This window comes from Ursus americanus, chromosome 16, assembly GCF_024610735.1.
Source record: "Ursus americanus isolate L20-20 chromosome 16, mUrsAme1.1.p, whole genome shotgun sequence".
NCBI lineage: Eukaryota > Metazoa > Chordata > Mammalia > Carnivora > Ursidae > Ursus > Ursus americanus.
In genome coordinates, this window is record NC_142142.1 from 30890690 (window position 1) to 30906621 (window position 15932).

General features: G+C 45.2%; 1 protein-coding gene across 1 annotated transcript; it reads right to left on the reverse strand.

Annotated features, from left to right (window-relative positions):
* Nucleotides 1-10798: 10798 nt before the first annotated feature.
* Nucleotides 10799-15440, reverse strand: IZUMO1R (IZUMO1 receptor, JUNO). Its single transcript, XM_045790846.2, has 5 exons — nt 15389-15440; nt 14101-14247; nt 13279-13467; nt 12712-12847; nt 10799-12604 (listed from the first exon to the last, which is right to left on the reverse strand). Exons 1-5 carry the CDS (start codon nt 15437-15439, stop codon nt 12228-12230), a joined length of 900 nt encoding a protein of 299 aa, XP_045646802.2. The 5' UTR covers nt 15440; the 3' UTR covers nt 10799-12227.
* Nucleotides 15441-15932: the final 492 nt, after the last annotated feature.

The following is a 15932-nucleotide window of genomic DNA, read 5'->3' on the forward strand; positions in this document are numbered from 1 at the left end:
CCTCGTTCTTCTATCCTTCCAACATTTCACTGCCCCAAACCTCCCTCTCCAACTCCCTTGCTTCCTAGCAGAGCCAGAAGATGGCAAGACCAGAGTTCATTTAAAAGTTCTGCTAAATCAGATAAATCCATTGGCAATCACCAAATGCCTGCAATTATGGAATTCTAATGCCCAACAAGGGTACTAGGGATTGATTATTCTGGAGGAAGAGTCAGACAGAGATGTCTGAGGCAAAAAGAGAGAGGACTATGAGACAAAAGAGAAGGAAAAGTTAGAAAATGGCATATCTTTTTAAGCTCTGGACAATAGGCTTTATTCTTTTGTTCAAAGAACCGAAGCTGGATCAGGGACAAGACAATGGATTTTTTTTTTTTATCACATCTCTCCAAACCCGTGTGGCTTTAGCAGTTAAGGTTGGCATAACTTTTGATCAGAATTCAATGAAAGGAAGGTGGGAAAACAGAAAAACAATGATCACCAGAACTCATCTATTAGGCTGAGGAAACAACTTCATTACAGAGCACAAAGTGATGAGGATATGCCTTGAGAGCAATGGCCCAGTTGGAGACTGAATAAGGTAGATTCTCTCCCTGGCCCCTGCCCCTCCTGCTGTACCAGCATCTTATGAATTTTTAGTATGTTGTGTTTTTATTTTCATTTGGTTTAAAATAATATCAAATTTCCCTTTTGATTTCTTCTTTGATCCATTATTTAAAATGCACCAGTTTGTTTCCTAACATTTGGGATTTTTCCAGAGGTCATATTGTTATTAATTACCAATTTAATTCTATTGTGGTCTAAGAATAAATCTGCTTTTACTTTAATCCTTTTAAATATATTGAGACTTGTCCTGTGGCCCAGAATATAGTCTATATTGATAAATATACCATATGCACTTGAAAAATAGATATTCTTCTGTTCTTGGGTGGAGTGTTCTAAAAATGTCAATTAGGTCAAGTTGGTTGATTGAGTTGTTCAAGTCTTCTATATCTTATTCATTTTCTGTCTACATGTTGTAATAATTATTGAGATGGGGATTGACATCTTTGACTAAGGTTATGAATTTGTCTACTTCTTGCAGTTCTATCAGTTTTGGCTTAGTGTGTTTTATAGCTCTGTCGTTCTATATACAAGCATTTGCATGGGTTTTTATGTCCTCCTGATGGATTACCCCTTTATCATTATTAAATTAACTCCTTTGTCCCTGGTAATACTCTGCTGTGAAATTTATTTTGTCTGATATTAATATAGTCAATACAGATATCTTTTGCATGATGTCAACATGATATATCTCTTTTACTTTTTATTTGTGTGTTTACATTTAAAGTACATTTCTTATAGGCAGGATATGGTTAGGTCTTCCTCTTTTTCTTTTTTTAAATCAAAGCTGACAATCTCTACCTTTCAATTGAATTGTTTGATCATTTATATTTAATGTGATTAGTGATATGATGAGATTTGTCTATCATCTTACTAAGTGTTTTGTGTTTGTCCCATCCATACTGTTTATTTTTTCCCTTTGCATGACTTTATTTTGGATTAATTTTATGATACCATTTTTTTTGGTAAATAGCTATAACTGTTTTTGTGTCATTTTAGTGGTTATTTTAGTGTTTATATTATATATATTTAACTTATCTCAGCTTACCTTCACGGTGTGATGTTGTGATTGTTCAATACAAAATATATAGTTGGCTTCACCCCCATTTTTGGCACAGAGCTCCTAAAACCTTTAGAATTTCCTAAGTAATGAGAGTGATAAAGGTGTCTTTTGCTATGTTAATGAGGTTGACTTCTGGAAAGCCCCTAAATCATCTAAGAATAAGGGCTGGTTGTCAGTGGAGTCACCCATGTGATTAGATGGTTGGAACTTTTCAGTTTTACCTCCCTACCTCTATGGAGAGGAGAGAGGCTGGCATTTGAATTAAGTCACTAATGGCCACTGATTCAATCAATCATGCCTATGTTATGAAACCTCCATAAAAAAAAAAAAAAAAAGACAGGGTTTGGAGAGTTTCCAGGTTGGTGAACATACAGAGATTCAGGGAGAGTGGTGTGCCTGGAAAGGGCATGGAAACTCTTCACCCCTTCCCCATACCTTGCCTATCTCATCACTTCCATCTGGCTGTTCCTAAGTCATATCCTTTTATAATAAACTGGTAATCTGGTAAGTAAATATTTCTCTGAATTATGTGAGCCACTCTACAAATTAATTGAGCTGAAGGAGGGAGTCATTGGGACCTCCAATCTCTGGTCAGTTGAACAGAAGTGCAGGTGATAACTTGGGCTTCTGAATGGCATCTGAAGTGTACACGTGTATGAGTGTGTGTGTGTGTGTGTGTGTGTGTGTGTGTGTGTGTGTGTGTTAAGGGGCAGTCTTATAGGACTGAACCCTTTACCTGTGGGATCTGACATTTTCTCCCTATAGATAGTGTCAGAATTGAGTTGAACTATAGGACATCCAGCTGGTGTTGGAGAAGTTCTTGGTGATATGGGGAAAACCTCACACACTGAAATTGGGTCCAGAACCAGTAAAGTCATATTATACTACTTCACTATGGTATAAGAACCTTACAATAACATATTGCCATTTCTCCCCCACCACATAATAAAATATTCTATAAAGATTTAAATAATTTTTAAACCTTTACATATTTACTCATGTAGTTAATCTGTCCAATGTTCCCCACTCCTTTGTGTAGATCTGTATTTTGATCTATCATTTTTTCCTGCCTATTTAACATTTCTTACTGTGTGGGTCTGATAGTAATGAATACTTTCAGATTTTCTAAAAAATATTTTTTTAAAAAGTATTTTGTCTTCATTTAAAAAATATATCATGTTAGTTTTCTAGGGCTGCCATAACAAAATACCCAGACTGGGTTTCTTAAACAACAGAAATTTATTTCCCCTGAGTTGTGGGGGCTAAAAATTTGAGATCAAGGCATTCACAGGTTAGGTTTCTTCTGAAGACTCCCTCTTTGGCTTGTAAATGGCTGCCTTCTCACTATGTCCTCGTGGTTATCTGTCAGACTGCATCTGTGCCTTAATCTCTTCTTACAAGGACATCAGTCATATTGGATTAGGGTCCACACATATGACCTTATTTTATCTCAATTACCTCTTAAAAACCCTATCTCCAAATACAGTGACATTCTGAGCTAGTAGGGGGTTAGGATTTCAACATAAAAAATGGAGGGGGGCACAATTCATCCCCAAACAGATACTTTTTTCAGGTATAGAATTATATGTTGACAGTTTCCTTTCAGCACTTGGAAGATGTTGCTCCACTCTCATCTTGCTTGCATTGTTTACCATAAGAAATATGCTGTCACCCTTAATTTTGTTCCTCCGAATATATTTAATCTTTTATTCCTCCGGCTGCTTTTAAGATTTTCTCTTTATCCAAGATTTTGAGCAATTTGTTTGTGATTTGTTTTGGTGTTATCTTCATGTTTCTTGTGCTGGAGATTCATTGAGCTTCTTGGACCTATCTAAAGCGTTTATCATTTGGGTCTGAAGCAGAAGTGACCTTTTCTTAGGACTCTTCATAAACACAGAATTGTGGCTCAAAAGATTTGAAAATTTAAATTTTAATACATTTTGCCAATTTATCTTTAATAAAATGTCAACCAGTTTACATTCCCACCAATAGACAGTTTGATATGCTTTCTAATTTTTGTCAATATAATTGGTTTTTAAAAGTTCTTATTGTTTTAATTTGCATTTCTTTGATTACCTATGGAATCAAACCTTTGTTCATGTTAATTGGTCATGTGTTCTTATTTTTCTTCATTAATTTGTGTAGTCATTTTAGCTCCTGCTATGAACCAGGAAATTCTATATGCTAGAGATACTGCAACAAATAAGAGATAGGGGGTTCTTTTTGCAGAGAGCTTTCCTTCAAATGGGAGTGGGAGAAGGAAAGCACACACACACACACACACACACACACACACGTGCACAATTTCAGATGGTGATACAAGCTATAAAAAAATATGATGTGATGGAGCATATACTGGGTAATTGCAGAAGGCTTCTCTGAAGATGTGATATTTGAACTAATACCCAATTATGAGAAAGACCTAGGTATGCAAAGATAGGGGCAAAAACATCAGAGGAATAAGAAACAGCAAGTGCATCTACTCTGAGGCAGGAAGGAGTTAAGACTATTTGAGGACTAGAAGAAATCCCATGTGACTAGAGAACAAAGTCTTAGGAGCTGAGGTCAGAGAAGTAGGCAGTGGCAGATCCTTAGAACCTGTAAGGTCAATGTAAGGAGTTTATATTTTATTTTAAATGAATTACTTATACAAATCATTTGCCCATATTTCAATTGGAATGGCCATATTTTGTATCAATTTTTAAAAAAGATTTATTTACTTATTTGAGAGAGAGAGTGCATGAGCTGGGGGACGGGTAGAGGGAGAGGATTTCAAGCAGACTCTGTGATGAGTGTGGGACCCTATCTCACGACCCTAAGATCACAACCTGAGCCGAAATCAAGAGTTGGTGGCTTAACCAACTCAGCCACCCAGGCGCCCCATATTGATTTCTAAAAACTCTTCTATTAAAAATATTAACATCTACGTATATGTGTGTGTGTGTGTGTGTGTGTGTGTTGTAGATATTTCCCTCTAGTTTCCATTTGTCTTTTACCTTTGTTTACAATGTTTTTAAAAATCCCTTTCCCTTTCCTTTCTATTGTGCCCTTTAAAAATAATAGTAACTATTAATCCTATACGTTGTAGCTCTTGGCTTGAGAAAGTTCTTCTCACCAAAATTATGAAAATATATACCTAAATTTCCATCTCACTCACCACTTTCACACACCCTCAATTTGTCAGTTACTTTTAAAATTTAGGTCATGTGCAAGACAAACATTTCCACCCCACCTCTGAATCTCCCTGGAGGGATCAAGACTAGGAAATGGGTTAAGAACTGGCTGATGTTATACGTCTTACTTAAAAATGAAAACATAGAAACATATATTATTTAATGTCTTGTTATGGCTGTTTTGATGCTCTTGGAGGGCAAAAAAACAAACAAGCAAACAAACAAACAAACAAAAAAAACCCCCATGTTTGGCTTACGTCCATGGAGGATAAACTCTAAACCTAGCCATTGGTGAGAAATAAGCCCTTCCTCATTGTTCCCATCTACGATCTGGCTTTTTGGAGCTCTCTGCGAAGGTGCCAGGATCCACTCCAGGGAAAACTACTCCTTCCTTCCAAAGCTCACTTTTGATTTGAAGTAATCAGAGCCTGTTAAGTTCTAGATTTTTCCTCTATGAAGCAGGAATCAAAGGACCTAAGACCAGCAGCTTCACAATCAGAGGCTGTTCTGGGATCAGGAATATAGCCCCTGTCTCTGCAGATACAGAAAAGGCCAGGATGAATTTAAATTTTTTGATTTTCCATTGCTGGCACCAGCTCTTAGGCACTCTATTCATAAAATGTCCTGACCCTGAAAATAATCCTGTTTCAGTTTTTTTAACCTCACCCTGGGGTAGATATTAATTCTCTGGAAAATTCACACTAACCATATGGCTAAGATAGACAAACTGCCTGGTCTGTGAATTTGGAAAGCTGGTTATGAGGAGGAGCTGCCCAGGCTCGATGCTTTGGCCAGAACTCTCCTACTAGCCCAGTGGTCTGGATGTCTAAACTCCCAGCAGATGGCAAAGTCTTAATGTTAATTTGTCAGTGGTTTATATTTGAAGCATTTTAATTTGAAATCACTTTTTCATATTTTCTCCCTTCTCCTTCTCTCTCAATGAAAAAAAGTGTCCCACCTCCGTGCCAAGGTCAATCTTTGTGTTTATGCCATGGATCACCCACACCTCCTTGAACTCATTCCCTCAACTCTTCAGCTGTCTTTTAACTTTACCTCCAGTAACCCTTTTCATTTATCCTACAAACATGCCCCTCAGTCCTCAAAATGTTCCTTAAGTTTCCTCCTCCTTTAAAATATCTCTCTCGGGGCGCCTGGGTGGCGCAGTCATTAAGCGTCTGCCTTTGGCTCAGGGCATGATCCTGGCGTTATGGGATCGAGCCCCACATCAGGCTCCTCTGCTATGATCCTGCTTCTTCCTCTCCCACTCCCCCTGCTTGTGTTCTCTCTCTCGCTGGCTGTCTATCTCTGTCAAATAAATAAATAAAATCTTGAAAAAAAAATAAAATAAAATTTCTCTCTCATCCAAATTAGCCACCTCCCCCAATCCTCTTTCTGTCACTTGTATGGTTCCTTCCAAACAATTGTCTCATTTTATTATTTATTTATTTATTTATTTATTTATTATTGTTTACTCATATTTTTACTGTATTCTTCTTTACTATATAAGTTCCCTGAGGACGGGAATCAGGTTTGCCTCACTCATTATTTTATCTGTGAGAGTAAATGAAGACCAACCAAATGAGTACAAGCAAAGACAAATTTACAAGGATGTCAGTCACCATCACATCACAGAAGGAAAGATGGACAATGAAAACAAGTGATTGGCTTTGTTGGCAGGGATACTGCCCCTCTGAGATGCAAGAAGACACTGGACACCAAGCTTGTCTCAAGGTCTGGAGCTGGAGAATGTGATCCAGTGTGAAAGACACCTGCCTTGGACACCAGAATAATCTCCACATCTGTATGTTCCATCCCCTTCCCCCCAAAAAACAATAAGACAATGGGAAATACCTAAGGAAGTAGTCATTGTTGAGGGGGTTAGTGGGGATACGGTGGGAAAAGGAGTGGGCAGGGACATGGTGGAGGAGGAGTGGAAGGGTTGGAGGCTCAGCATTCCTTTTTCTGGCAGCAGATGTTGGTCTGGGAACAAGATCCCATTGCATGCATGTCAGGCTGCAGTGACTTTCCCACTTTGAGATGAGGTCTTACTGAGGAAAGTTATTCAAAAAGGAATCTTAAAGCAAGGGAAGCATACATGTTTTTGTTTTTCACCTGCTACCTAGAGATTCCCAGCATTCTCTGAGAAAGGACTTGAACAGGATTTGATGTTCCCATAGCGGAAAATTGATTGGGTTGCATCTAGTAGAAGGAATATCCTCTACCCAAGACCTGCCTGGTACAATCTAGCCTAGGGGAAATACTTTTTTTTCTTTTTAAAGATTGTTTTATTTTATTTTATTTTATTTTTATTTTATTTTATTTATTTATTTGACAGAGAGAGAGAGACAGCTAGAGAGAGAGGGAACACAGGCAGGGGGAGTGCGAGAGGAAGAAGCAGGCTCCCAGCGGAGGAGCCCGATGTGGGACTCAATCCTGGAACGGCAGGATCACGCCCTGAGCCGAAGGCAGACACTTAACGAGTGAGCCACCCAGGCGCCCCTAGGGAAAATACTTTTTACCAATGGGAGCATCAGAGTTGAGTTATCCAAGGCTGTTGTTTCCTTTGGGATTGTTCTCTCTCCCCCACATTTCATCTTATATTTTTTGGGGGCATTGTGTACAAAAGTATGGTCCAAATTTCCATAGGTTCTATCTTCCTAATAGTTACTGAGTCTACCATGTTCTGGTTCACTGTCTCTCCTGTAGTCTGACTTAATGCCCCCTAGAGCTTTCCTCACAATTAAGTTCCTACCATCTGCATTTCTTATGTCATTCCCCTCCTGTACGTTTCATCCTATGCATTGTCCTCAGCCTCTTTGTCTCCTGTTTGGTCCCCTTATAATCTTCTCTTTATACAACGAGATCTTTTTTTAAATCTACAGTTTCTGGTTACAGAAGGTAGAATGAATTAATGGGGTCTCACTAAAATATTTATTTCTCAATGTTCCTTTATGGAAGAGTGTGAAGAAAACTACCAGTGAACAAGAGATTTCAATAAATATTTAGAAGATAGCTAATGGAAGCACACCAAAAGGAATAGAAGAAGGGGAAGAGGCAGCTGCAGTGGAAGGAGGAGCTCATCTGCCAGGCAGAACCTCTGAGAAGCTCTGGGCTCCGAGCTGGCAGGCATGAGGGGCAGAGAGAAGAAGTCCATACAAGCTCACCCCCAAGTCTTCTACCCAAACCTGGAGCTCGGGTAACCCAAATTTAGCCCCTGGACATAGTCTTCTCTAAAAATTCAAGTTCTAGATAGTGTTGAAGTTTCATGTATGGTGAAATTTATGGTGTGGCATACCAAAGAGAACCCTCTTTATTGCAGCATTTGAGGGGTCTGCTGTCCATATAGCTCCTGCCAAATCAGTCTTGTGAGATTGCACATACAAATGGACGATGGCCAGGTGTACATAAAAATAGTGGGTTTTTTTTTTAAAGATTTTATTTATTTATGTGACAGGGAGACAGCCAGCAAGAGAGGGAACACAGCAGGGGAGTGGGAGAGGAAGAAGCAGGCTCCCAGCGGAGGAGCCCGATGTGGGACTCAATCCTGGAACGGCAGGATCACGCCCTGAGCCAAAGGCAGACGCTTAACGACTGCGCTACCCAGGCGCCTCTATAAAAATAGTTTTAATCCACTATCTGCAGTAGTCAGCCCAGAAAGCCAACCTGCTATCTAAATCAGATTTACAGGAGGTTAGACCACTATTTTAACAACAGCTCAGGAAACCAAACAATTACCCTTTAACAATTGGCCCCAAACACCCAGGACTTCATTAATGAGTGACAGCTTCCCTAGTATTTATCCCTGCTCCTGACTGAGGACAACCAGAGAAAGCCAAATACACATTTCTAACCAATCACATAGGATGTCCCTCTTCTAGTTAGCCTGCCTACAGTTTCCCCACGCCAACAGCCTCGATTAGGGCATACCTGAAGCTTTCCACTTTAAAGCTTTCTCTCTCCACCTGATTTTGAGTCTCTGTCAAAACTGAAGTGATGGTGGCTGACTCTCTTGTTACAGTAAGCTCTGACCAGATAGCTTTTGCTTGTTCTCATTTACTTCCACACTCAGGAGCAGTCTTCTAGCCAATAAAGCCTTCCCTCATATACCCAGAACTCCCCATTAGCTTTGCTAGTCAAGGGAAAGAGCCCCAGATACGACCCCAGGACCCCTATACCAGCTAGCTAGAAAAATCAACCCAGCTCGTCATCCTTAAATATGGATACACAGCCGAGGTCACCAGACACAGAGAAAACTAGCAGCACACAGGGGAAGATGAAGATAAAGAGAACAGATTGCCCTTGGAGGAAATAGGTCATTCAGACACTAGGGAAAAAAGACTTTACAAAATTCTAATTAGGTTCTCAGTGAGATTTGAGAAGATACAACATCCATAAAACCAAAAAGAGCAGGTTGTGAAGAACATGGGAATTAAAAAAAAATCTCCTGGAAATTAAAAGTGGATTTCCAAAATTAAAAAGATTGGAAGATTAAGAAACAGAACAGAGAGCAAAAAGTTAGTCTGTGTGGCAGAAAAGATAAGCCACCTTTTGTAACTTTTTCATAGCTAAATCCAGAAATGGTTCAAAGTGGGTACCTATGGAACCAAGGGGCCGACTGGCTGGGGTTCTGTCGTTCTGTGTTAGAGGTCCTTTGAACATGTGTTATAGCCACATGGATGGATCTCTCTGCTTAAAACAAATGATTTAACTGCAAATCTTAACAATTTTATTCCACTCCCGAAAACCATCACTCCTCTAGCCACATACGGGGAGAAAGCTTAGTCACTTTTTCCTGACCATAAGCTGCCATAAGCCTGCCCGCTCTCCCTTCACTTCCTACATTTGCCCCAGTCCCACTTGACAGGGTGTTCTGCATAAGCCTCATGAGCTGGGATTGTGGGGTCAGACCTATCTGGTTTCAAACTCCTATATGTCTGTCTTAACTTGAAAGATGGGTAAGAGTGACTCTCAAAACTTTTGGAAGGATCAGATCTGCTAATGCATGTTAGGGGCTTAGCAAAGCCCCAGCACAGAGTAAATAATCAATAAACAGTGGCAGTCATTAGGGCCCCCAGAACTGGTCTTGTTCCAGCTATCTCAATTTTAACCTTACTTTGATTATTTTTATATTTTCACCTAAAAAACTTTTTATTTTTTTTTAAAGATTTTATTTATTTATTTGACAGAGATAGAGACAGCCAGCGAGAGAGGGAACACAAGCAGGGGGAGTGGGAGAGGAAGAAGCAGGCTCATAGCAGAGGAGCCTGATGTGGGGCTCAATCCCATAACGCCGGGATCACGCCCTGAGCCGAAGGCAGACGCTTAGCCGCTGTGCCACCCAGGCGCCCCTAAAAAACTTTTTAAAAAGTCATTAAACTCTCAGCTTTATTAGCACACACATATCGTCAGACACTTCATTCAAGTACTTCTTTTTTTTTAAAAAAACATTTTATTTATTTATTTGACAGAGAGAGAGAGACAGCCAGCGAGAGAGGGAACACAAGCAGGGGGAGTGGGAGAGGAAGAAGCAGGCTCCCAGCGGAGGAGCCTGATGAGGGGCTCGATCCCAAAACTCCGGGATCACGCCCTGAGCCAAAGGCAGATGCTTAATGGCTGAGCCACACAGGCGCCCCTCAAGTCCTTAATTCTTAAGAAGTTTTACCCATATGTATTTTTGAAGCCACAATTTATTGATTCACTTAAGAACAGGTAAAGCTCCTGTTTCAGATAGTTCGTGTTTTAGGGACTGGCCGGTTTTCGTTTAGCATTTTTTTTTTCTGTGCTTAATGAAGAGACCTTTCTTCTGTGTGCTCAGGCATCACCCCCTTTGTGAGGACCCCCAGCCCAGTCCCTGTTCTTGCAGACTTCCAGCTTTGTCTCCACTGCTAGTGTTGGTCTCCTACTCCAGACTCTGAGCACCTCACTTAGGAGGACTGCCCTCACTGGTCTTAGAACTCCAGTGCCCTACCTGTGACAGGGTCTGTTCAGTGAAGGAACACATTCAGGGCAAGTGTGGGAGCAATGGAGATGGAGTTTAATTGATGAGCAAGGCTTGCTGATGTCTGGAGAGAATGAGTAATTGTCAGAACAGCCAACTACCTCAGGTGCTGACGTATTTGAAACCTTCTTTGTCAAAGAAAAGGTTGTAGGGAAGGCACCATCTATGCTGAGAAGCTGCTGGGCTTCAGGCTCCGGAAGGTTCTGAGTGTGTGGGTCGGCTCCCAGTCCACTTACAGCAGGGACGTGAAGGCTGCCCCCATGCCCCCTCTCAAGTTCAGTTCTGACTTCGGTCTTGTTCCTTAGGGTGTGGCACTGCCTGAGAAGCACAGACTAGATCCCCACAAACAATGGCATTGGCTTTTCCCTTTTTGTGAATTGAAATCATGGAGTCCAACTCGGTCATTCCTCTCAGGGGAGAGGGAAGCACAGATAGTCTTTAATGAAGGTCAATGGAGTTGCCAAAAGTCATCTAGAAAGTGGTAAAACCGGATTAGAGCTCTGGCTTCCAAGATTTCAGAGCTGTGTGTTGTGAATCTGGGGTTAAAAGAACAGGAAATGGGACACCTGGGTGGCTCAGTTGGTTAAATGTCTGCCTTTGGCTTGGGTCATGATCCCAGAGTCGTGGGATCAAGTCCCACATTGGGCTCCCTGCTCAGCGGGGAGCCTGCCTCTCCGTCTCCCTTTCCCCACTGCTTGCCCCCTCTCTCTCTCAAATAAATAAATAAAATCTAAAAAAAAAAAAAAAAGGGAAGGAGAACAAGAAATGCCTAGAGCAGTTGAGGGGCTTCAGTCTTGGTATCCAAAATAAAACTTGTGGGTCTGGGTGGTCCTTACCCTGGCTTTGGGTGTTCTGTATGGTGTACCACTTATTGGGGGTGGGGGAGAAAAGGTGGTGTTGAAGGTCTTCCCACCAGGCGGTGTTGTGAGGATGTAACGAGAGGTCCTGGCACATGTGAAGAAGCTAATTGTTATAAATAGCAACCAACTTTGAGACTTCAGTGCGGCAGGCGGACTGGCTCCCTCTTTGCGCAGCTTGACTCCCTGACCATAGAGCTAGGACAAAGTGGGTCACACGGAGGGGTAAAGTCAACTGCTCTTTTATTGGAGGCACCATCGTGGGAAGGGAGGCCAGGGCTTTGACCACCAGCTCTGCCACAGAAGCAGGTGGGCACGCACTGGATGAGAAGGGCCTTGAGTCCCACATCGGAGTCCCACCAGCCTTAAAGGCAGAAGGCAGGCAAGTCACGTTGGTGCTCTCAGCCCCTGGCTGCCTTCCAGGCAGAGGAACTAAATGTTCCTTAGGGGGCACTTAGAACTAAATGTTCACGGCTCTGGTGCCAGCTCCTGCAGCCTCAATGTCCCTCTAGCCCCCCCAGCCGGTGCTGCTCCATTCAAGGAAGGACCCAAGAAAGAAGACTGCTGTGGCCCGGCTGACCCGTAGCTGAGGGAGCACAGGAATGTGGGTGGGAGAAGAATGTGGGTGGGAGAAGAAGGGCCTTTTGGGATAGGAATGACAGGAGCAGAGAGAAGGCCATGAGCTTGTAGGAGCGTTCCCAGGACGGGGCCGTGCTGGCAAAGCGGCGGGCCACAGCCACGTTGGGGTTGCCCTGAGCAGGCTCAAACCACTTCTGCAGGCACTGCCCGCTGTTCCGGGGCTCAGGGCTCGCCTTGAAGGAGTGGTTCCAAATCTTCTCACACAGGTCAGCCGGGGTGGGGAAGTAATGGGGGAAAGGGTGGCAGACGGCCCTTGCAGGGCAGCGGTTCTTCCCTGTAGGGGGGATGAAGGCACACCCTTACCTCCCACGACCCTCACCCTCACCTCCCCATCCTTTGCCCTAGGGGAGGCAGGCGGGGGCCCTGCCAAGCACCACTCACCCCCACTCCGGTCCCAGTCGCCATGCCAGTTGGATTTGCAAGTGTAAGATGTACGGCAGTCTTCCCACCACTGCTCACAGTCCTCCTGGCACAGGGGCACATCCAGAATCCGCTCTCCTGGCCCACTCGAGTCCACCTGGGTATAGGCATGGCAGGAGACAAGAATGCTGATAGCAGTCATTTGAAGATGATTGGTAGTGATCAGGGTACTTGTGCCAGGTACTCTGACTAGATTCTCTTACGGAGTCTGTAAGCATTGCTTTACCAAGGAGAACAAGGAGGCTAAGAGGCTCAATTGTTTGGCCCAGGCTCACAGCTACCTACACCCAGAAGATGGGATTCAAACAGTCCCTCAACCTACAGTTCTCATCTCCTCCCCCCCATGCTGTTCTCCAGGGCCAGATGTGGCTTTCTATCCCGTTTTTTTTCCCAACCCAGCCTCTGACTCTGCTCTTGTCTGTAGGGGGACAGCACAGCCTTGCTCCTGCTAGCGTTGCAGAGCTCAGGCTCTTAGTCACAGGGCACTGCACGGACACGCCTCCTGCCTCCCCGGCCCAGCCTTCGGACCTTCTGGATCCAAGGCCCCAGGTTTGGGGAGCACTCGTAGAAGCAGATGGCCTGGAGGAAGTGCTTCTCGCAGCCCGGCATCATCACCCCGCAGTGGAGCAAGCTGAAGGTGTAGAGCAGGGACGCATCCAGGTGGGCTTCCCAGCTGGTGCCGGCCGTGCAGCAGGCGTTGTCTTGCCAGGGGATGCACTGAAGGCCGATGAAGGAGAAAAAGGCAAAGGGTTGGCTAAGATGCAGGAGACTGAGGAGGACCTGGACAAGTGGGATGCCTTCAGGCCAGCAGCAGCCATATAGAAGAAATGCTGAGAATGTGTCAAACTTCCCAGCCAAAGGGCACCCGCACGCTGATCTCCCTGCGACAGGCTGCTGCACTCCTCTAGAAACAGGACTTCCAGGGCCTCAGCTCCCGAAGGGCAGCAGAGAAACCCCACAAGACCCAGGGGAATGTGGAGCACTGAGAAGAGCTCACAGGGAAAGGCCCACTCCACAACTCCTCCCTGCCCCTGTCAATTGCCTTTAGGGCTTGGGGGGGGGGTCACCTAAGTCCTAGGGGGTCCCCAGTGCCTATTGGTAGGAAGGCTAGAGAAGGAGGACCTATGCTGAACCAGTGCTGGACCCTGGGATCACCATCTGCCCCTGTTCCCCAAGTGACCGGGCAGCTCAGAGATGAGAGCTTTGAAGCACTCAACAGTTATGACCTCCAAAGGCCACAGTGTCCCTCCAGTGGCCTTGGCCCAAACGCCATGGAAGGAACCACATGAGTCAAGGTTGATGGTGGTTCAGAAACCATTGTGGCACCCCAGGCAACGTCCAGGTCTGTACCTCCTCGTAGAGCTTGTCTTCTGGGCCAGGCTCTCGCTTGTGGTGTTTGGTGTTCATGCAGACATTGAGCAGCTCGTCCCCAGCCCAGATGGGTGGCATGACTGTCCACAGCCCTAGCAGGAGCTGCCACCACCGCTTCATGGCTGACTGCAGACAGGAGACCCACCTGCTTACGTGATAGATGGGACAGGCACTCCGTGCCCTCCACTATCCCAAGGAGTGACGCTGGGTTTCAGGGCTCTCTCAAGTGACCATGACCCTCTGTCTGCTCTTAGGACCTCTATCAGAGGAACACGCCTTCGTGTTCCGACACCCAACCCCCAACGACATACAGACATCGAAATGGACTCGCAGGAAGAGAACAGCCCTAAGGTAAGGGAGGGTCAGGGTGGAACGGCTTCAGCCTGGGAACTTTCCTGGCCCTTCCCCCCAGGAGGCGGACTTTCCAACCCCGTGACATATAGGTTGGGAATTCAGAGCTTTGATCCTGGACGAGTGACAGAGCAGATGCTCAGTAACCAGATTCTACAGGGTGCAGAGGGCACGGTGGGACTGGGTGGTGTGACAGGTGCAATCCTCACACCATCGACGGCCAGCCCTAACTGCAGCCCTCCCCCACCCCCCCCCCCCGCCCCAAGCAGCTGGTCCCCACCCATTCCCTCCAATGGAGTCCTCCCTCTAGGAGCAGTAGCTCTGCTTCTACCTGCCCCCACCCATTTGTAACCCTCCCGAGCAGGAGCCGGGGGACCCAGAGCCCAGCGGGAACGTGCCCACGCAGAGTCAGCTGTGCCAGCCTTGCACACCCAAAGCCCGCTGCTCAGCACAGGAGCGAGGAGGCTGTCTTTCCCCCTGGTCTTTGTTGAGCACTGTGTTTCCAACTCTGTTCTGGGTAGTACTGGTAACACGAGGGAGGAGAATGAGAGACTAAAAGAAGAAAGGCAGAAGAGCACCCTGTCTCAAGTGCCCAAGCTTTGGGAAACAGGGCTCGCTCAGCCTTCACCCACCTAGGAGCCCCTGGCTCCCACAGTCCCCTGGGCTTTGCAGGAAGGCTTGTGGCCCATCACAGTGAAACTGAACATCCCTGGCCTCACCTGAGTTTAGAGCGGCAAGCATGTTGGGGATGGGGATCTCGGCCCCACCTTCCGAGCCCACCCTCAAGTCCACATCTGCAGCTGCCCCCACTCCGGTGTCAGGCACAGCTGCAGCCATCCAGTGTCTTTAAAGAAGCCAGTGTAACAGGGGAAGAGAGGAAAGATGCTACCCCTTCCAGAGCTTTCTTCATACTTACTTTCAAAGCAGGAGCCGCTCCCTCCCACTTCCGGAGATAGGAGGCTGCCATCTTGCCCATTTATCACCCCCTGTGCTTCCCCGCAGCCCAGGTGTGGGCGCAGAGCTCCAGGTGGCACCTGTTACCCGGCATCCACCTCCCCGAGGCGGAGGGGCCTCCTGTGGCTGGAGCTCGAGGCTTTCACTTTCTTAGAGAAGCAGAGACCGGGTGGTGGGTAGGATCCTGGGCTCTGGTCAGCTACTGACTTCTGCTCTTGGCTCTGCTCCTGGCCAGCTGGATGCCCTGGAGAACGTGGCCAACTCTCTCTGTAAGTTTGTCTATCTGTATAAAGGGCTGTTTCATAACAGGGGTAGCTGGGGAAAGAGATGAAAGAGAAAATTCACAGAAAGGACTTGGCGTCGTGCCTGGCCCAGAGTAAGTCTTTTGGCTTTAATTCTTTTCCTTTATTCTGTGAAGCTTTGTCTCTGGGCCCTCCACCTGCCCCTTTGTCAGCGCAGACCCCAGGGATGCGTCACCACCATGGTGGCCTGAGTGACAGACACCT

Coding starts and splice junctions, on each gene's coding strand:
- IZUMO1R (XM_045790846.2), bottom strand. CDS start 15,439: ATGGCAGCCTCCTATCTCCGGAAGTGGGAGGGAGCGGCTCCTGCTTTG. Junction 13,468..14,100: donor AAGACAAGCTCTACGAGGAG/GTACAGACCTGG, acceptor ATCGGCCTTCAG/TGCATCCCCTGGCAAGACAA. Junction 12,605..12,711: donor CGACTGGGACCGGAGTGGGG/GTGAGTGGTGCT, acceptor TCCCCCCTACAG/GGAAGAACCGCTGCCCTGCA.